The following is an 18,708-nucleotide window of genomic DNA, read 5'->3' on the forward strand; positions in this document are numbered from 1 at the left end:
GCTGAGTTTTCCCACAAGTGGAGGAAACAAGAAAACCAGCCGGGGAAAGTATTAGAAGAAATAAAGTGGAAACAAAACAGAAATTGGCTCCAGTGTTTTGGGGGAATGGGATTCACTGCAGCAGTCCATGAAGCCTCAGGGTATAAAGAATACTAAATGTAGAAAAAACAAAAAAAACATGAATAATCTCAGTAATTATACAGCAATTAGTCAGCACTTCTGCCCTACTGGTTAACTTGCTCATGTTAAATTAATTTGTGTTTATTAAATGGGGCAGGAGAAATGGAAAATGGCTGGCGTGGTGTGCATGTTGGCTAGGTGGCATGTTTGATCTGCAGCTATTTATTTAATTAACCTCCACAAGAACTGAACTCAACTGAGCCACACTGAAATCTCAACATGTAGTTTATCAATTTAATCTATTAAATTTACCAACAAAAAAAAAAGAAAAGAAAATCAAGCATGTTTTCCACACAGCCCAACCAAAAACTGAACTTTATGGTCTGAGTTTACCAACGTGACAAGCTGAATTATGGGAAAATGTGTTAAAAAAAAAAGAAAAGAAAAAAGGATGCACCAGACACCAAAAGTTTCCATCTGATGCAACTGTGCAGCCAGAAAAAAAAGAAGGTGGCTCAGGTTTGAATATTTCACACAGTGCATGCGTCTTATACCGTAGCTTCAAAGACCCATTGGAACAAGCAGCATATGGAATATTACAGTCCGTATACTGTGTATGTGAGACACACTGAGGAATAATGTTTATTTTTCTCAATCTGAATAAAAGAGGCATTTAAAAAGGGGAAAATAAGCTTCGGGAGCTTAAATGAAATTTCAAGGACAAAAAAAAGCCTGAAGATGAAAGTGGAGAAAATCTCATCTCAGGATTAAATATAATAAGGTTCACGTTAGTATCATTGACCATTCGGAAAACCATCTGACGCACTGTGATGTGAGGTAACAAACTTTAAAAGCGCACAGCTCACATTCCCTGCTTCCCTTCTTTCTTATTTCCTTTGATGTGAAAAGAGAAAAAAAAAAAAAATACGCAGAAATAAAAAGCTGCTGTCAGAGATGATTTGGTGCAGAGTACGTGTGTGTGTGTGTGTGTGTGTGTGTGTGTGTGTGTGGGTTTTCCAGGGGATTTGAGGAATGTTTGTGGGACAGAGAGAGAAGAGAAATGGTGGCAGAGGAGAAAAAGCGAAGTGGAGGAGGTGATGGAGTGAAAGATGTGGAGAGAGGGACAGACAGCTCTGACCTTGAGCAGAGCCTAAATAAATGAGGAGGTGCTAGTCTGCTCCCAGGGCGGCACCTGGGGGCGACCACACTATTTGACTTATTCATAGCAGACAAACTGTCACTGCAGATCCCTTTCTCTACCTCTGTGTCCGTGTCCTGTCATCAGCCTCCCTCCTCGGCTCAGATGCAGCCCTGCTATAAGATCGGAAAATATGTGCATTACTGCAAACTTTCAAATAAAGAAGCAGAGACGAAGGAGTGACGGTAAAACTCAACGGCTGGGGCAGAATTACCTGAGCTGCAGTAGCTCGCATTGGAATTTCAGTGTAATGTTCATTTACAGACGATTTAATCCATCAACACAACCATCATACTCACTACTCTGCTGCTCACACCGTTTTCTTTCACTAATTATTCCACATTATTTTGTGTCTCTTTTGATCGCCGTTAAGCTACGGACAGCAAAACAGCACTTCCTGCTGATTTTTCACATTAAAAGCCTACCAGAAAATGGGGAGCTTATCTTCGAGGCTCTGGAAAGCTTTTAATGTGAAATACGACACTTTCCCATTGAACTCGATAGTGAAATATACTTGGTTCACTTGGTTGTCACCTGGTTGTTATTCACTTTAGTTGTTCCTGCGACCAACCAGCAGCTGACCGCTTATATCGGCTGCACATGGGGAGTTTTGTTCAGTCTCCTCGTCCTTGACTGCACGCCACTCACGGACAACTACACAGCAGCACCTAATGAGCGCTGTGGTCCACATGTCCATCAGGAGTCATGACACAAGCAGCGTGTGCTTTGTTTATCTTGTTAATCTTGTCAAATTTTCATTTCAGCACAATGTTCACTGTGGGTAAAGAGATAAACCAAAGGGTTTTAAAAATGATCACCACAGTAGGAAATTGGAAAAAATAACATTATGCTACAGAAAAAAGACTGTAGGTTTACCTCTTCAGGCCTCTAAAAGCTACTGAACTGAAACCGTACTTTAGTTAAACTCCAAACAAAAACTCGTACAAGCACTCGAAGCATTAAGGGATCACAGGCTCTAAATGTGTTTTCATAAAGGCTACACAAATAAATGTTTCAGTGGGAACTGGAGATGTTTTTGATGAAAGCCACCTCATTAAGCACTTACTCCCACGATATCAAAGCAGGAAACATTAAGTTGGCGCTTGACTTTGAAGCTATAGACCACTACTGTACACAGACGCCGCCGGAGCCTCTAGCGGTGCCCATAATCTGCAAGAACAGTGCGACAAATCAACCGAGTGTGAGGAAGGACAAGCCCTGCTGACATAAGCAATAAGCGATGCAGCAGAACAGCAGTGTGTCAGCTGGATAACAAAGCTAATTGGCATTGAATTAATAGAATAATGGGAATCTTGCAGATAGGCCACTTGAAAGTCATCTCTCCTTTTCAAACGCAGCTTTTGTTGGCCTAAATTTACCACCGAAATTAAAAGTTACGCTTCATCTGCAGCCATCAGGAAATTTGCCATCAGTATGCGCGCACTCTGAGCTAATCAGGACTAATCAAGCCAATCACAGCATTCTCATTAGCTCGCCAGAGATGTGGCATCTATGACTCAGCGGAAGAGACAAAGATAATCCATCTGAGGCAATGAGACGGAAGTGACTGAGGACACCTGGTACAGCCATGACCGATTACACCTGCGTGAGCGTCAGGCGGCTGTCTGCACATTTCTGTTGATGTTTTCTGACTTGTGATGCGACGTCCTGCAGTCTCGGGAGAAAACACCAGAATAACTTAAGTTCTGTTCGTCTGGGATTTGTAGTCAATTAAAAAGACTATCATGTCACCATTTCATTTAAGCTCCCCTCTTCTCCTGTTTCCACGGAGACATTACCATCGGAGACCGGGATATTAATCACTGAATTAATTATTATGGGTTGCCTTGAGGGAGCAGAAGGGGGTATTAACCCTTATTAAGAGAGAGAGAGAGAGAGAGGAAGACGTTCTGTGCTGTTTCAACCTCTGCCTTTCCTGTTGGAGCTGTGTCATGAAATGAGTCAAAAATTAAAAAAAGAAAAGAGATCCACATGATGAAACGTGGGAGAATCACATTTCTCCAAGAGGACAGGATCACACGGAGAAGATCAGGAAGCTGGATGGACATAATTGTCTTTGACTTGGACCCATGAGTGTTGGCTTGTTCTCACATAGTCAAAATGTGTCAGATGATGACGACATGAAAGAGGCCACTTGTGATGAACCTATAGAGAACTGAGTTACTGACAACTTTAGTTAGTAAGGAATCCATCTGTCTTTGCTGATGCCTGATTTACCCGGTGGACGGCCTTTTTTTACTACTGTGACTTCAGCTGGTTCATCTTATTTATTAATTTATTTATTTTGAAAAATAAAATGCACTGGATAATCTTGTTCTACAACCGGATTGTTTTTCAATAAAATGCTGGAGGCCGTCCTGTTTATGGTTTAACCTTGCTAGCTTGTTGTAGCTGTGCACATGTGCCCGTTTTTTCTTTTTTTAAAGTTATTTTTTGGGGCAATCTGTGGCATTTATCGGGTTCAAATAAGCAATTTACAACAAGTCGTGCAGTTAAGATGGTTAAGAGGGGGATGATATACTGATTATGTTGTTTTGAGTGGAGGTCAGGGATATTCTCAATCAAAACTTAAATGATGTGAAACCTAAACCAAAACTTCTCCTAAACTCTCTCAAACGACAAACACCTGAATTCATTTGTAGTTGTATTCTTATGTAATTGTTTTGTGGTGGACGAACATGTAGAAACATCAGAGGTTTCAGAGACTGTGCCGGAGGCAAACTGAGCTTCCGGCGTCCGGCCACCTCCCGACTGTAACCCACGAGCGAGCACCGCTGCTCTCTCGCGCCAAATTCGTCCCATTCACCTCTGCCCTTGTCACTCCCTCCGTGCCGCCTAATCTCCCCTGTGTGAAGGGATTTGCATGTTGCCCTGTCAGGCTAAACTGGAGTGGAAGCGCTCCTGAGCTCCGGGGCTCCGCGCTGATGGACTGGGAGAGGCCCATGGGATTAGCGGTGACAGGTGGAATGCAGCGGGGACCACAGCCAGAGACAGAGAGGGTTGAAATGTAGACTTTTCATTCTGATGCCGACACATTGTTGTGCGGCTCTCAAGTCCTTATCTGCGGTGCACAGGCGGAGATGGTTATGGTGGTGGGTGGTGGGTGGGGGTGGGGTGGTCTGCACACATGTGAACAAAGCGAGCGTACTCCTTAAATGAGTGCGCTTAATTACAGTCACAGGGCCACTACATTCTCCTCTATAGGTTGCTTACGTGAGGCCGGGCTATAATTTCGAATGTACCTCAGGATCCTCCATCTTGTGTGTTTCTCTGTTCTCCTCTGGTGTGGGGGAGGCTGAAAGATACAGGCTGGTTTGGTCCTCCTTTCATCTTCTAAAATCTTACCAACTCTATTACATTATAAGATCCATAAGGGCTTAAAGCAGATAAAAGTAAGTATTATATCAAAGACTTAAAATAACTATAGGAGCCAGTATCTCAGAATAACCCAAACAATCCATGTGCTGGAACTTTAAGCTTGACAAAGCCATTCGAACAGCGCAGAGAGGCTTTGAAGACAATGAGAAGCCATTAAGAATAACAGGCTTTATCAGTCCATAGGTTCAGAGAAAGTCACTGTGTGATGATGGACACGAAGCCTGATCTTTGATTGCAAAAACAAAAGACTGGAGAGAAACATAGCCACACAATAAACTGTACAAGCCCCAATTCTCCTCCCTTATACCAAAGTACATGACGCTTTAGTGGACATGAGTCCGCTGGTCCGAAGCCCCAAAGAGGGACGCTTGGTTTGGGTCTCGTAATTTGGACAAAAGGGAAGAGAAGTCACAGAGAGACGGTGAAAGACAACAACTTGACACTGTGTTCTTAATGAATCTCACAGGTATTCGTACTATGGCGCAGACAGCGGGTTCACGGAACCACGGTCGCCAGTCATGTAACTGGAGCTCAAACACACAGACGTACAAGTGCGAGGACACAACTGCCGAAGCTGACGGACACCGAGACAACCCTAATTCCCTTACAAGCAGACAACACAGTGTATGCAAGTCAGACAGTGAATAACAATATGGCTGGAGAAGAGAGAGAGAGAGAGAGACAAAAAAATCAATACTAGCAGAGACAGTCTCTCTCTCTCTCTCTAACAAACGCACAACATAACGAGTGTGATGCCACTGTGCACGTACAGGTATACACAGCATCAGACACTGTGGTGCAACACATGAGACAGTCACTAACAACACAGAACATGGTACCTGATAGTTAAGACCTTTATATTATGCTTCTGAACCACATGCAACTATACAAAACACTATGCAGTAACTTTAACTTAAATAATACACAATCAGTCCGATGAAGTTCACTGTATCATCAGTAGCAGATGACAGAAACTAAATACATCATTTCTAGTTTTGTTAGTTGTAGTTTAAAGGAACAGTTCAGCTTTCAGAGATGAAAGGACTGATACTGATCTAATGTCTGTGAGCTAAGTAATGAGCTGGAGGTGGGATGTTTAGCTTAGCTTAGCATAAAGACTGGAAACAAAGGGAAACAGACTGGCCAAAGTTCAAAATAAAAACCAACCAACACTGAAAATATCTCAACAACTATTGGATGGACTGACGTGAAATTTCTTATGGATTGAATCCTAATGACTGGTGATCACCTGACTCTCCCTCAGGATGAACTGTAGTAAGTTCAGTGAACTACTGTTGTCCACCCCTTTTGCAAAGCTAATGACATTCCCATCAGCCTGTGCTGTACTTTGTGTTTACTGCTAATGCTAAATGTTAGCATGCTAACTTGCAAAACATTGAACATGGTAAACTGTATGCCTGCTTAACGGCAGCATTTTTGCATTGTCATAATGAGCATGTTAGCATGATGACATTAGCATTTAGCTCAATGCACCACTGTACTGGCCCCCGGAGTCTGCAGTCATGGCTGCAGACTCATATTTAATCCATCTACAAACAGACTGTTGTTCAATAAGACCTAGTTACAAACAGACACGAGATGCACTGTGGTAATTTTAATTTATAAAAGCTGTTGGTAGACATTTTTTTGAACTTTGGACAGAGCCAGGCGAACTGTTTCACACCACTTTCATTCTTTGCTAAGCTTTGCTAACAGTATCTGATTGTAGCTAGCTCCATATTTAAAGCACAGACATGAGATTTACATTGATCTTCTCATCTCATGCAAGAACACAAATAAGCATATTTCCTAAAAGGTTGCTTTACTATTACTTTATTTGACTATTTAACTACTGCTTTAAATACAGAGCATTTTTGATATCATCTTTAGGGTCACATATAACCAATATAAAACTACATAATTTAAAACCTTAAGTCATGTCATTACTTTATACACTTAATAAACTATATAAATTCAATAAAGTAATACAGTTATTCCAGATATTAGACTATTAGGTAGTTTTAGTCGAAATCTATCATAGACCATAATCAAGGTTCAGATGCTGAGCAACAACAACACTCCCTATTAGAGCCAATAATAAAAGTCACAACGAACAAGAACTGGAGGCTTTTTCAAGTATCTCCATGGTTTATAATGGAAGCTCTGGCTTTAATGTGAATGTCAGCTATGATTCGAGCTAAGGGCACACACTACACAACTGGTGGGACTGGGAAAAATATCAAAAATCACACTCATAATAGCGTTCAGTTCAGGATTATGTTCCATCTCCTGTTGTACAGACTCACTCACTTTACGATGAGCTGAATTTGAAAATTACAGACCACAGGTTTTTGGTGCCAGTGACACTTTGACATGATTAAAAAAAATCAAAGCAAACTAATGTGTTTGTCTTTCATTTCACTGTCACAGGCTACTTTTGTTTTGTCAATCAAACACATCTGAAATAATGATGAAACTAGATTGGCAGGCGAGGGAGTCTGGAGACTAACACAGACACAATCCAGTCGGACGTGATGGCACATTTTGATTATAACTGGCCTACAGGTCGTGTAGTGTGTCCCCAGCCTGAGGAGAAAGAAGCTAAAGAAGTGGCAGTGAGACAAACACAGAGCAACTTCTGCCACAGTTGAATGAAAGTCAGGCTTACCTGGGGGAGATGTCACAGCCCTGCTGCATGAAAGCGCCCAGGGAGAACCAGAGGGAGTTGAAGATACCAAACTCATTGGGGGGCTGGTCACTTGGCGGACCGTCGGTGCCCTCTTCGGGCTCCTCGGTGTGCCATTCGTACGGGCTGAAGCGGCTGACCAGGAAGAGCACCACGCTCACGCCGATATAGGCAAACACGATGCACATCCAGATCTCGTAGGCCAACGGGTCCAGGAAGGAGAACACCCCCGGTTTGGATTTCTGGGGCTTCTTGATCATGATGGAAATGCCCAGCGACATGAAGGGCTTGGAGAAATCGATCACCTCCTCCCGGACCAACGTGATTGTCAAAGGGGCCACAGCGATTTCCGCTTTCTGTTGGGATTTGGATGAAGAGGGATTTGATTAGCCACCTGAACCAGCCTCTCTGAGAGCGACTCTAAATCCCTAATGATGACAGATAAACAAATGCAAATGATGGATCATCTCTCTGAGCCGTGCCACGCAAACATCACTTAGTCACAGATATGACATCCCGAAGGCCAACAGCTAGCCGGCCGTCAGAAAACAAAAGAACAACAATTACTCCTGTTTCTTCTTCTTCTTCTTCTTCTTCAGCAGCTCGTGTCGTTTTATCTGAATTTCTCCCTTGACTGAACAAATCTCTGAGCGATCAAGTTTCGACGGCGGCTGAATACATCTCAGAGTGATCAAGTTAAGACAGAGGGAGAAAGAAAAGAAATTGAAAAAGAAATTCTCAAACCCTCTCTAATGCTGAGAGGCTTAGCTGAAACTCTGGGGGAATCAGCAGGGAGGATAAAATAATGTGTCACAGAAATATGCTTACAGCACAGGAAGGCAAAAATGGGATACAGCCACCTCTGAGGTCTGCAGCTGTGGAAAAATGCACACTGGCTTGCTGAAAATCCACAAACCAGATTAAAGTTAGTGACTTAGCAACACTTGTGTGACCTTGTCTGCCTGGCTTGGGAGCAAAGGGCTTAATATCAGCAAGAATTTAAAGTTTCATTACGACCATCTGACACTTAAGGAGGTGGGAAAAGGAGAAAACAGGGACGACGGAAAAGAAAATGAAAGAGATTTAAGTTCTTTCATCCTCAGCAAAATGCACTAAGATGACAGCCTTGGGGCATTTAGTGTGTGCTAAAATACATGGCAGGTTAAATGGAGGCAGGGCTTTTGTGGTAGTGTGGAGCTTTTCAGGGAGAGCCAGGAAAGAAATGAATGGTCTCTGAGCAAAGTCTTAGTCGGGAAAGTGCTGACAGCTTCCATGTCCTCAGACGTTCCCATGAACACTGTAGAAAAACCTACCAGCTTCCCCTATGCCCCCAATCACACACTCTATCGTGCACTTCTGGCTATACACACTAGTGCACAGCGTATATTCTTCAAACACACATTTTGGTATTACTATACTTGTGACGCCCTTCCCCCCCGAATCCGCCATTGTTCGTCCTCTCTCCTCTGCTCCCACCACGGATCTTTACCGCAAGTTCTTCTTTTCATTCTCAATCCTTCACCCTTTTACCCTTCAACTAAACCTCAAGCAATAATGTGGAAGATTCAGTATTTATCTATTGAGCCAACCATAGATCTTCAGCTAGTCACATGTTTCCTCATTTTCAAACAGAGGTCAAAACTCCGGCAACTTGCAGGAGACAGAAGAGCGTTATAATTAGGGGCATCGGGGGCCACAAGCCGAATAATAAATAATAAAGTTCTTGTGTTTACTGCAGGTGTTTTTCCTCTCTCCGTGCACCTCGGTAGTGCCAGGAACCTTTACTGTTTTTGTTTCTACTCTTTTTCAAAGAGCCCTGGTTATCTAAAAAAAAAAAAGAAATGTGCAATACTTCCACATTTAAATCTAACGAGAGACTTTGAAAGGCTGATAAACTGAAGAGGCACAAAAACAGTGCTTGTGCTCTGGGACTGAAAGGGTTAAAGTCCAAAATTGTGATGACAGCTGTACTAGGTCAAAGCACTTATGTTTTTTCCAGTTAGGGTATTTATGTTAAAGTAATTTTGCCAGGCATGTCTCCCATTCAGAGAAAAGCTCTTGGACAGGAAGCGCTCCTGCTCACAGTGCTCGTTACAGAGACGAAAATAGCAGAGAGAACAGCTACACTTTTTCTTTTTCTTTTTGGTTCCTGTGTGTTTGACCAACCTGGTCGGTCTTTACACCAAAAGCGCACCGTGCTGCTTGATCAGTCCTGACACATCCCGAACTGTGGCTCTCCTCGCTGCGGTCGACCTCACAGTGAGTCACTGCAGCACCACAGAGGTTCAGGGGAGAAAAATGCCACTTAGCTCATCACAAAAAAAAAAAAAAAAAAAAAAAAAGGACCAGGAAAACGTTTTTTCGAGGCAGAAATACTGTACATTTTCTGCTAATTGCTGCTTATGTAAACACCATAATTGTGCAATGGTCGCTGTCAAAAATACAGAGTAGAATATCAGACATTTAATGATTGATTCTCAACTCCAATTTTAATTCACAGTAAGTGACAAAAATCTTCTTCTTCTCATCGTTTTCTTCATCTTTCTATTCACAAATATGTTGCTCTTTCTTCACTTCGATGCCTTTATCGACACCAACATCATCCTACGCCACATCCCGCAGCAAGGTCAGCGTCAGAGAGACACCTCACCAGAAATCAGACCAGCACCTCAGAGATTCTATAACAAGCTCCACAACCCTGGCTCCTCCACTTTAACCCCCTCCAAAAGCTCTGCTCTAATGCTACACTAATTCCCCCTCTTCCTGCCTGTATTTATACCACCAGAGACTGCTGGGCTTTTTACTATTTCGTTTTCAGGTGGGTTTAATTATCTACACAACAAACAACGCAGAAGTGCTTCAGAACGGAGATTAAGTCGAACTCTGCAGATCAAGAAAAACTGTTTGTCCAGGGACCTCGAGCAAAACCTTGTGTAAAAGCATCATTCTGCACATTAAAAGACATATTATTTTTACATTTTATATATAATGTGATCTTTATAACTCAGTATTATTGATCAGACAGCAGCTGTGAACAGTTACTTATCTTAACTGCACAGAAAACAAGGTCTTGAATGTCCTCATGTTTTAATAAGAAACCTTCTTGTCGATCTGTTTCAGTTTTCATTTTCAGTTCATGCAAAAGCAACACTTCCTCCAAGTTTACCTGTTGGTTTGATAAATTATAAATAATGTAAATAATAATGTGTATCATTCTGTTTTCAGTATACAACACCATTTTTATTCACCTTCTATTCCCAATTGAGTTTTTCTTCTAAACTCAACACTTACTGCACAGATTTTTCACATTAAAAGCCTTAGAGTGGCTCAGAGCGCCAGTTCTTACCTGTGCTTTTAATTTGAAACATCTGCAGGAAGTCTGGAGTTTCATTGATGGTCGGTTTAACGGCAATTAAACAACACTAATGGGCCATTCAAACATAAAGACTCAAATGCTGTAAGACCGATGGGCTGCAGCTCATTGTGAACTGGGCTTGGCTTTGCAGCTTTCCACTCCCTGAGCTGCAGATTCAAAATCATAAATGCATAAGGAATAAATGTCGGGCTGCCATCTCTACAGCCATGCTGCTAGCATTGGCTAATAAAAAAGAAGAGTCATTATGCTTTAATTGTCCTGTGAGCTACTAGAGCACAGAAAGTTTCCATCCCTCAATGTTTACTTTTTTTAAAACCGTGTGTTTATGTTTGTGCTGGCCGCCGCTGTTATTCGAGTGTCAGACATAATTTCATTTTAACAAGCACAAAGTCTGTATTTATGACTTTGCTTATCATATGGTCGTGAGGAGAACAAATGAAGAACAAATTCTCCTACTGAATATATCTGGCTCTCTCAGACTCTCTTACACAGTGTGAATGAATTTGACCATGATGATTAATTTCAGTGATTTTCAGCTGTAAGATCTTAAAAGCAGTTTTTTTTTTCCCTGCCAAAGGCCAAGCTGCTGTATAAATGTATTGTTAGTATTAACAGATTAGAAGAAGACACGGTATTGTCTTTAAATACCATCGTGAATCTTACTGACAGCATAAAATTAAAGTTTGAATGTGATGAGTCAGCGTAGATGAAAAGCTAATTTCAGTCCAGAATAGCGCTTCAGGGAGACAAAAAAACTTCTTCCTGTCAACCAAAGAGGGAAAACAAAAAGGTTCTTACCCCGTACACCAGCTCCCCGACCATGCCGTTCCAGATCTTCGTCTCTGGGTCCCTGGCACCGTACTTTCCGTCGGGAACGATGGAGATCTTGTACTTGATCCCGATGTGTTTGGCGATCTCCGAGGCCAGGTCCACGCAGTATCCCTCGTACTGGTCGTTGCCCTCGTACATCTCCCAGTTCTTCTTAAGCATCACATAGGGACCCTCCTACACAAGGGACCATAACCAGTGAACCAAACCATCAGACAGACAGACACACGGACATGACGGGCTCGCACTATGACTCATCAACACAGCAACAGACAAACAGAATGACAAAACAGGAACTGTAGCTCATTCATACCAACCGGGGTTGAGGTTAAAGGTACTCTGTGAAGTTTTTGACCACTAGGAGCGCTATGGAGCAATGTTTTGATGAGCAGGCCCCCGTTTTGTTTGTATCACATATATACGAGCATGCAGCCGATGCAATACACATTCATGCCATTTAATCGATCAACATTTGGTGGCAGTAACGTCCATAGAAACATACAAATATGGCAGAAGAAGATTGCTAGCTAGCAAACATGGATGTAAACAACATGGGCTGTAAATGTTTTATAAGGCAGGAAATGCATTTGACATTTTTATTAGGCCTCCAGATATACACACGATGCGTTTGTGTGACTGTTTGTTTACAAGAAAACTCCACAGGGTACCTTCAGTTTCAGATCATGAGGTGGGTTTTCTTCAGTGCTGCACATGGGAAACATTTGATTTATCATAAAGCAATAAAAAATAATAATAACATCCTAAAGCTGCAGCAGATACTTAAAAACACCGATTTATAGCATAGAACATTTTCCACATTAGTCCACATGATCAGCACTCATGAGCTTTAATTAGAATGACTATCATGATATGATAGCTGGGGAGAGATTAGTTAACTGTGTGGCAGATTGTGCCGTTAAATGGTGATGTCACGCTCACTGGTGGGAAACGGTATTTACCGACATTGATTTGCACAGTCGTGGTGGGGAAACGATAGATTGGGAGCTATCGTTTCCCCGACTATTTCAAATATGTGTTTTAAATTTTAAGATCTGTTGATTGTATATTATTTACAGAGATGCACCCCGGGGATTGTACTTTTTTTAATTTTTTGCTACTACAGTTTTCCTGTTGGCAGGTTTGTATCCTTGACTTTTTAATGAAATAACCAGATATTTTATAACATAGCAGATCCTCATTTGTATTGATGATTAAACTGGGAGGCTGTGGAAGTACCAACTGTTGTGTCACTAAATATCATCTGCAGAAAATGGACACTGGACACCGATATAAATCCTTCCACTTCCCAACTCTGTTGAGTAATTCAAACTTTCTAAAATCCCTCTCTTTTCGACTAATACCTGGGTCTACCCAAGGAAAAACCTGCGTAGTGCAGCTTTAAATCTAATGACTTTAAACTGACTTGATCCCACCTGCTGGGAGATGCATTTCTTTCCTAAAGGTAATTTAGTGTCGTGCAACCCGGGGTGGGGGGGGGTGCATGTGTAATCATAGTGACAGCCTCCTCCTGCATATACACAGCACACACAGACTGGAGTTTAGGCAGGAAAAAAAAAATTCACCTAATGTGGATGCATGATACACAGACTCAAGGAGAAGGAAGGAAGGTATGACTAAGCAGAAACGGAGGCAGACATAAAGCTAAAGGGAAGTGAGGAATGAGCTGCAGTCAGACTGAATGACTTAATACCTACAACAAGCTTGACTCGACTCGAACACTTAATGTAATCAGGGGTGGCTGCATCAGTCTACACTGTAACCAGTGGTGGGTTATAGATCATTAGATTCGCTGTTGCTCAGAAAGTGATCTAAATGTAAACCTCGTCTGGTTTCCCGCGCTCACATTTCCAAACAAATTACTTTTGTCATGGAAGGCAGCCCACTGCATGTTGAGAACAGGAGCAATTTATTCTTGAGATGTGTTTGCTTGACATTGCCCCAGGCCAAAGCAAGGTAAACCAAAGACTCCGCAGCAGGGAGAGAATGCAAATGCTCGGCTGAGCCTGCGGCACAACAAAATGTTACTGTACAACATAATGACGGCACAGTTTAGCAGCTTCATGTCAAAATGAGACATTCGTATTCTGAAATATGTTCCACAACTGCTCTTACACACACACACACACACACACACACACAAAAAAGCTGATAAAATTAGAACATACACAACACAAAAAGATCTTCTTTACTTGAAGTGCATTCATGCATTATTAATAAGTTCATTAAAACCATTAGATAAGCTTATTACAAAATTGTCAAATACAAAGATTAACATTTTGCTGTCAACTATAAAGTATCCATCATACTGATCATTTCCAAGAAGTTTCCTGGAAATAATGATGTAATTTGGCACCAAAACACAGACAGTGGTGATTCACTTCTGATTCATTAATTCCAATTCATCTCAGGCCAAATTCACTGTTGAGTGTTTTAGTCATCTGTGCATGCAACAGTGTTGTACTGGCAACAACATACTGTATATGAAGAATTACGTTTCCAATGATAAACGAATAAAGAATTAATATTTTACTTGGGTTTTAATGTTGCTTTTCTTTCAGGGAAATTCCAGTTTTATCTATAATTAGTACAAAGTTCTTTCCAGGACACTTCCTTGGAAATTATTCAGAAATTAGGCATCTGTAAAAACAAAGCGTCACACCAAAGCCCCTTCGTGTAGGGTTTGAAACTTTCTGGTATTGTATCAAACAGATGTACTGCGACAGTCAGGAACGCACGCTGGTACTTGTTGTGAGCGCAGAGTAATGGGGCTGGAAGCTACACACAGATTGGACTTAACTTTTACATAAACTGCCTCATTTCTCTACAAACAAAAGCTGAAAAGGCTTTCAGAATTATTTCAATTTGAATAATCACATAAAAACTCTGCCTCATTTTGTGGATCCATAATTTACGAACAATTTCCTAGAATTAACTGTATCAGATACAGACAGTGTTACTAAACGTTCAGTGACACGACTCCAGTTATTTGCTAGTCTAACTTAAAGACTTTTAGCCTAAACGCTTGGTGCAAAGCAGCTAAAACACACAAAGATGTGTCGCTAAGTAAACATACATATGGAGAATAAAGTTTCCAATAATAAACAGATTCCTTTTCCTTCAAGGAAATTCCTATTTTTTCCGTACGATTAATGGGAAATTACAAACTTCCTGTGACATTATTAGTTAAATTATTCAGCATTACCTACATTTCAAAGATGCTACAATCACAGCATGACATTATGAGCGTCACTTCAGGTAAAGCATTGCCATGTTTTCTCATAGTCGTGGCTACTCTCAACTTTTCACTTCAGCTGGAAAAACAGAATTCATGATTTACTGATGGAAACTTCATTCGCCGGTTGATTTTCGCAGATGTTTTGGATGTGCCGCATCAAAGAGAAACCAGCCAGAACCCAGTGTGATTTAAGATAGCAGGGGTGTAGGACCGAGCTGGCAGCCGGAGGAGCGGGAGAAGTGGCAGAGATAAAGGATTCAGTCAGCGTTTCTGGCACGAGAGGAAGAGCAGTGCTTCAGAGGTCTTCACAGCAAAGGCCGGCATGGCTGACAGGCTGGTCAATAATCACAACCACACTGCTTCACTCACTGCCTAATGAGACTAATTAAACATGCCATTAAAAGCACACAGACACACACACACACACACACACACTACTAAATCCATACATACGTATGAGGGATACACACACATACATGTTTGACTGTGCTGTGTAAAAACTGCCCGTTTGGTTTTGTGTGTGTGTGTGTGTGTGTGTGTGTGTGTGTGTGTGTGTGTGCTGTGCGTTATGTAAGATAAACAATCTGTTGCACATTATGTTGAATATGAGCAGTGATAAGCAGCAACACGATGGTCCGTATTGCACAATAACTTGAGCACAAAACATTTTATGAAGCAAACACACATTAGTGCTTCTCAGTAAATGACTCATTTCTGGGTCTCATTCATCAGCAGCCACTTGAGGCACTAATCACATTTTTATTTGACTTTGATTTAATGTGGTTGTGCGACACTGAAAAGAGGAAGAACATTTAAAGCACAATTTTTTTTCTTTTCCAGATGAGGTGCACTCGACTGGGTGCTGCAGTGGGACATCTTGGCCTTGTCAAGGGTTTTAAATCACCATGGCATTTTGGTGAAAGCCTCTTTTGTTCTATCTGAGCCTCAAAATCATACACAGTACAAACTGTGCACGTGTACCTGCAGCAGCAAAGATGAAGTAAAACTGAAAATCAAAGAATCTGAAAATTTTATGCTAACAATAAGTGCTATCTTTTTTCTATTTTTTAATGTGAATTTTTATGTTACTTATTATTTTTGTTAGGTTTACTCAAACTATGGTTCCCAGTTGGATTTAAAAACCATCTAAACTGCAATAAAGGTTTTTCTGAATTGTTTGTTTTAACTTGATGGATGTCGTAACCGCACACGCCCAAATGTTCTCCCCCATTTGTCGGCAGTTTTCATTCACAAAAACAAATGTCACCCAGGACTAAAAAGAGGACGTTGGAGCTTAAAGGCCTGTAGTTGGATGTAAACATTTAGCAGTATTACTTCCAGGCTGTAAAGTCGTCTACAGTGCGTCATCTGTCTACTGTGACAGAAAAATACTGGAATAGTTGGACCTGAAATTAGATGCTAAAGAAAAGCAGTGCTTGACAGGAGGGGCGTTCAATGTGTCATAGAGATGGACAAGAGAACAAACTCCATTATAGGGGACGTTACACTGTCGAGTGTTTACACCTGAAGTGCGCCTGCTGAAAGACTGTGAGGGGGGTTTGTGCCTAAAAATAATTATGATGAATGTGACAGGTTCTCTTAAAAAACTCGTACGTGCAACTTAACAAATCTGTTGTTTAAAGTGCATCTCGAACGAGGCCCCACGTGTTCTCAATGTGCTGCCGCTGCATCATCAGGAGTTTCCAGTATAAAAAGTGGTCACTGCCCATAAAATCTAAACATGCCCCCCCTCCCACCAGAATTCCAAAAAACTAAAACATAATTACAGCAGGACCTTGTCTGTATTTCTTACCCTCTGGCAAACTGATGGTGTGCCAGGTTTAAAGTGCAATGGAGGAGTTTAAAGCCAAGGCACATTCATCAAAGCTTTCAGCCCCGTCCTGCCAATACGATGACAGTCAAACTTTGTCCTTGGCCACGGGAACTTTTCTCAACTTCAAGCCGGAGACATCACAGAGATCTATTATCTGTAACCAGTCTGAGATAGCTGCACACAAAATGAAATCCAGCAGTCAAAAGAAGAAGATGCCGTGGGTGTAGATGGATTAATTCACAAGGACCAAATTAATATGAATGTTAATGGCCTAACGTAACAAATTTGCTACTATATAAGGGCTGAAACACAGTCGGTTACCTTTATCCCCCGTCAGAAACATCATTATCTAGTTAACCACGATGTTCAAAATAGAAGCCAGCAGCTTCTGCTAGCCATGCTACATTTTCAGAGAGCTAACCAGCAGCAGAAGCTACTGAGGAGCACTAACGCAAAGGCAGGAACCTACTGAAACGTGACTTCAAACAAAAACATGCATCTGGTTCTGGTGTTTGTTTCCACCGTTCTCGACCGACTTTAGGGATGAGTTCCTAGATATAAGTGTCAGCACTGCTCAGGAGGCGACGCTAAATGCAAGTTTCCAGAAAGTGTCAGCGGTTGCCGGTACTGCTGCTGTACTCCGTCGAGCCGATGTGTCACGGAGAAGCCTCACATCGGGTTGTGTGCTGTGGCAGGGTCGTGCTAAGGTTGGGTTGTTTTTAAAATGCTTTTTTTCCTGACTCTGCCAATCCACCAACCTTCCTCCACTACTCCTACTCTTCCAGATGGTGTCTGTACAAAGTTCTGCTCTGACTGAGCGTTGTTCAGTTCAGATGGGAAAGACATTTTAGACAGTTTAACATCTGGTCAATTCTGGGGAAAAGAGAAGGTGATGTACTAAACAGTTAGGTGGCTAAGTCTTGGTTTTTGAAATGCTATAGTGTTGTAAAATTTAAGTTTATATGTTTTGTGTTGGTGAGCTGCCATTTCATATTTCATATTCTGTGTTGGTATATTACTGTTGTCAGATTACCTCTTTTCTATGTGAGAGAAAGCCTTTCCAAAGCAAGCGTATGACTAACTAAAATACAGCCTCAGGTCTCAGGTTAAAGTCTCCAGTCCTGCAGCAGCAGCCGGGTTCAGTGAGGTCAGATCTGAAAGGCGTATGCGCTGGCCAGGTTCAGGTCTCGGGGTTTAGGTTCTGTGCTGACCCCAAGAACGATTACAGCAAACCAAATGTCTGGCGTCTGGTAGAACTGGGTTCACAACAAATATCTCAACAGTGCGGGGAAGAAATTAAATTGTTATTGTTCTGGTTAGTTGAGAGAAGCTCCTCGATTTGCTTTGGCAACTTTGTGCAGCCTTTAAATCTGCAGTCAGGTGACAAAACTGATGGACTGTTCACACAGCGCCAACACAGGTCTGGGATTATATGATTTAACCTAGCTTAATTATTAAACACTGAAACCAGGAGACAAGTAGCCCATGTTTGATGACTAACAAGAAAAATTGCCAACATGTTGAAGTGCTCCTTTATAACTGTTCCTAAGACACAGAGGCAGCCTGGCTGTAATATAACACTGTGACACTTCATTAAGTTCATGCTCAACAAACATTAGTCTCACGAACACGGAGCGAAACACACATTAAAAGCGGGAGTGAAAGGCAACCGTCACAATGTAACTATAATATCATGCTGCATAAAAGCATGATGGATATGAACTGGGATGATTATGGGCGCATTAGTCTTTCTAAGCTGTTTTAAGGCTTACAGGAAGGCCCTCTGAGTGTGTAATGTTCTGTAGGGTAGAGCAGGTAGTCGGAGAAAGTGACAGATTTAGAGCAAACAGTAATTCAGTTAGACATAATGTATATTCACATTCTGGTAACGCCTCACTTTTTTCTTTTCCATGGAGCTTTGCAAAGAAAATTTACAACTTCAAATTCAGGATGGAGATCAAGCCGTGATTGGCCACACAAACACACGGGGCATGACAATGTATGATTCTAG

At 41.7% G+C, this 18,708-nt stretch overlaps 1 protein-coding gene across 3 annotated transcripts in view; it reads right to left on the reverse strand.

Annotated features, from left to right (window-relative positions):
- gria4b (glutamate receptor, ionotropic, AMPA 4b) overlaps positions 1–18,708 on the reverse strand; it is a 106,644-nt gene that overhangs the window by 14,631 nt on the left and 73,305 nt on the right. For all 3 annotated transcript variants that reach the window (XM_056397624.1, XM_056397623.1, XM_056397622.1), the window contains exons 10-11: positions 11,578–11,784; positions 7,386–7,759 (exon numbers count right to left, since the gene is read on the reverse strand). In XM_056397624.1, the coding sequence (XP_056253599.1) occupies positions 7,386–7,759; positions 11,578–11,784 (581 nt within the window). The remainder of the gene's footprint in view (positions 1–7,385; positions 7,760–11,577; positions 11,785–18,708) is intronic.

Source organism: Seriola aureovittata, chromosome 15, assembly GCF_021018895.1.
Source record: "Seriola aureovittata isolate HTS-2021-v1 ecotype China chromosome 15, ASM2101889v1, whole genome shotgun sequence".
Taxonomy (NCBI): domain Eukaryota; kingdom Metazoa; phylum Chordata; class Actinopteri; order Carangiformes; family Carangidae; genus Seriola; species Seriola aureovittata.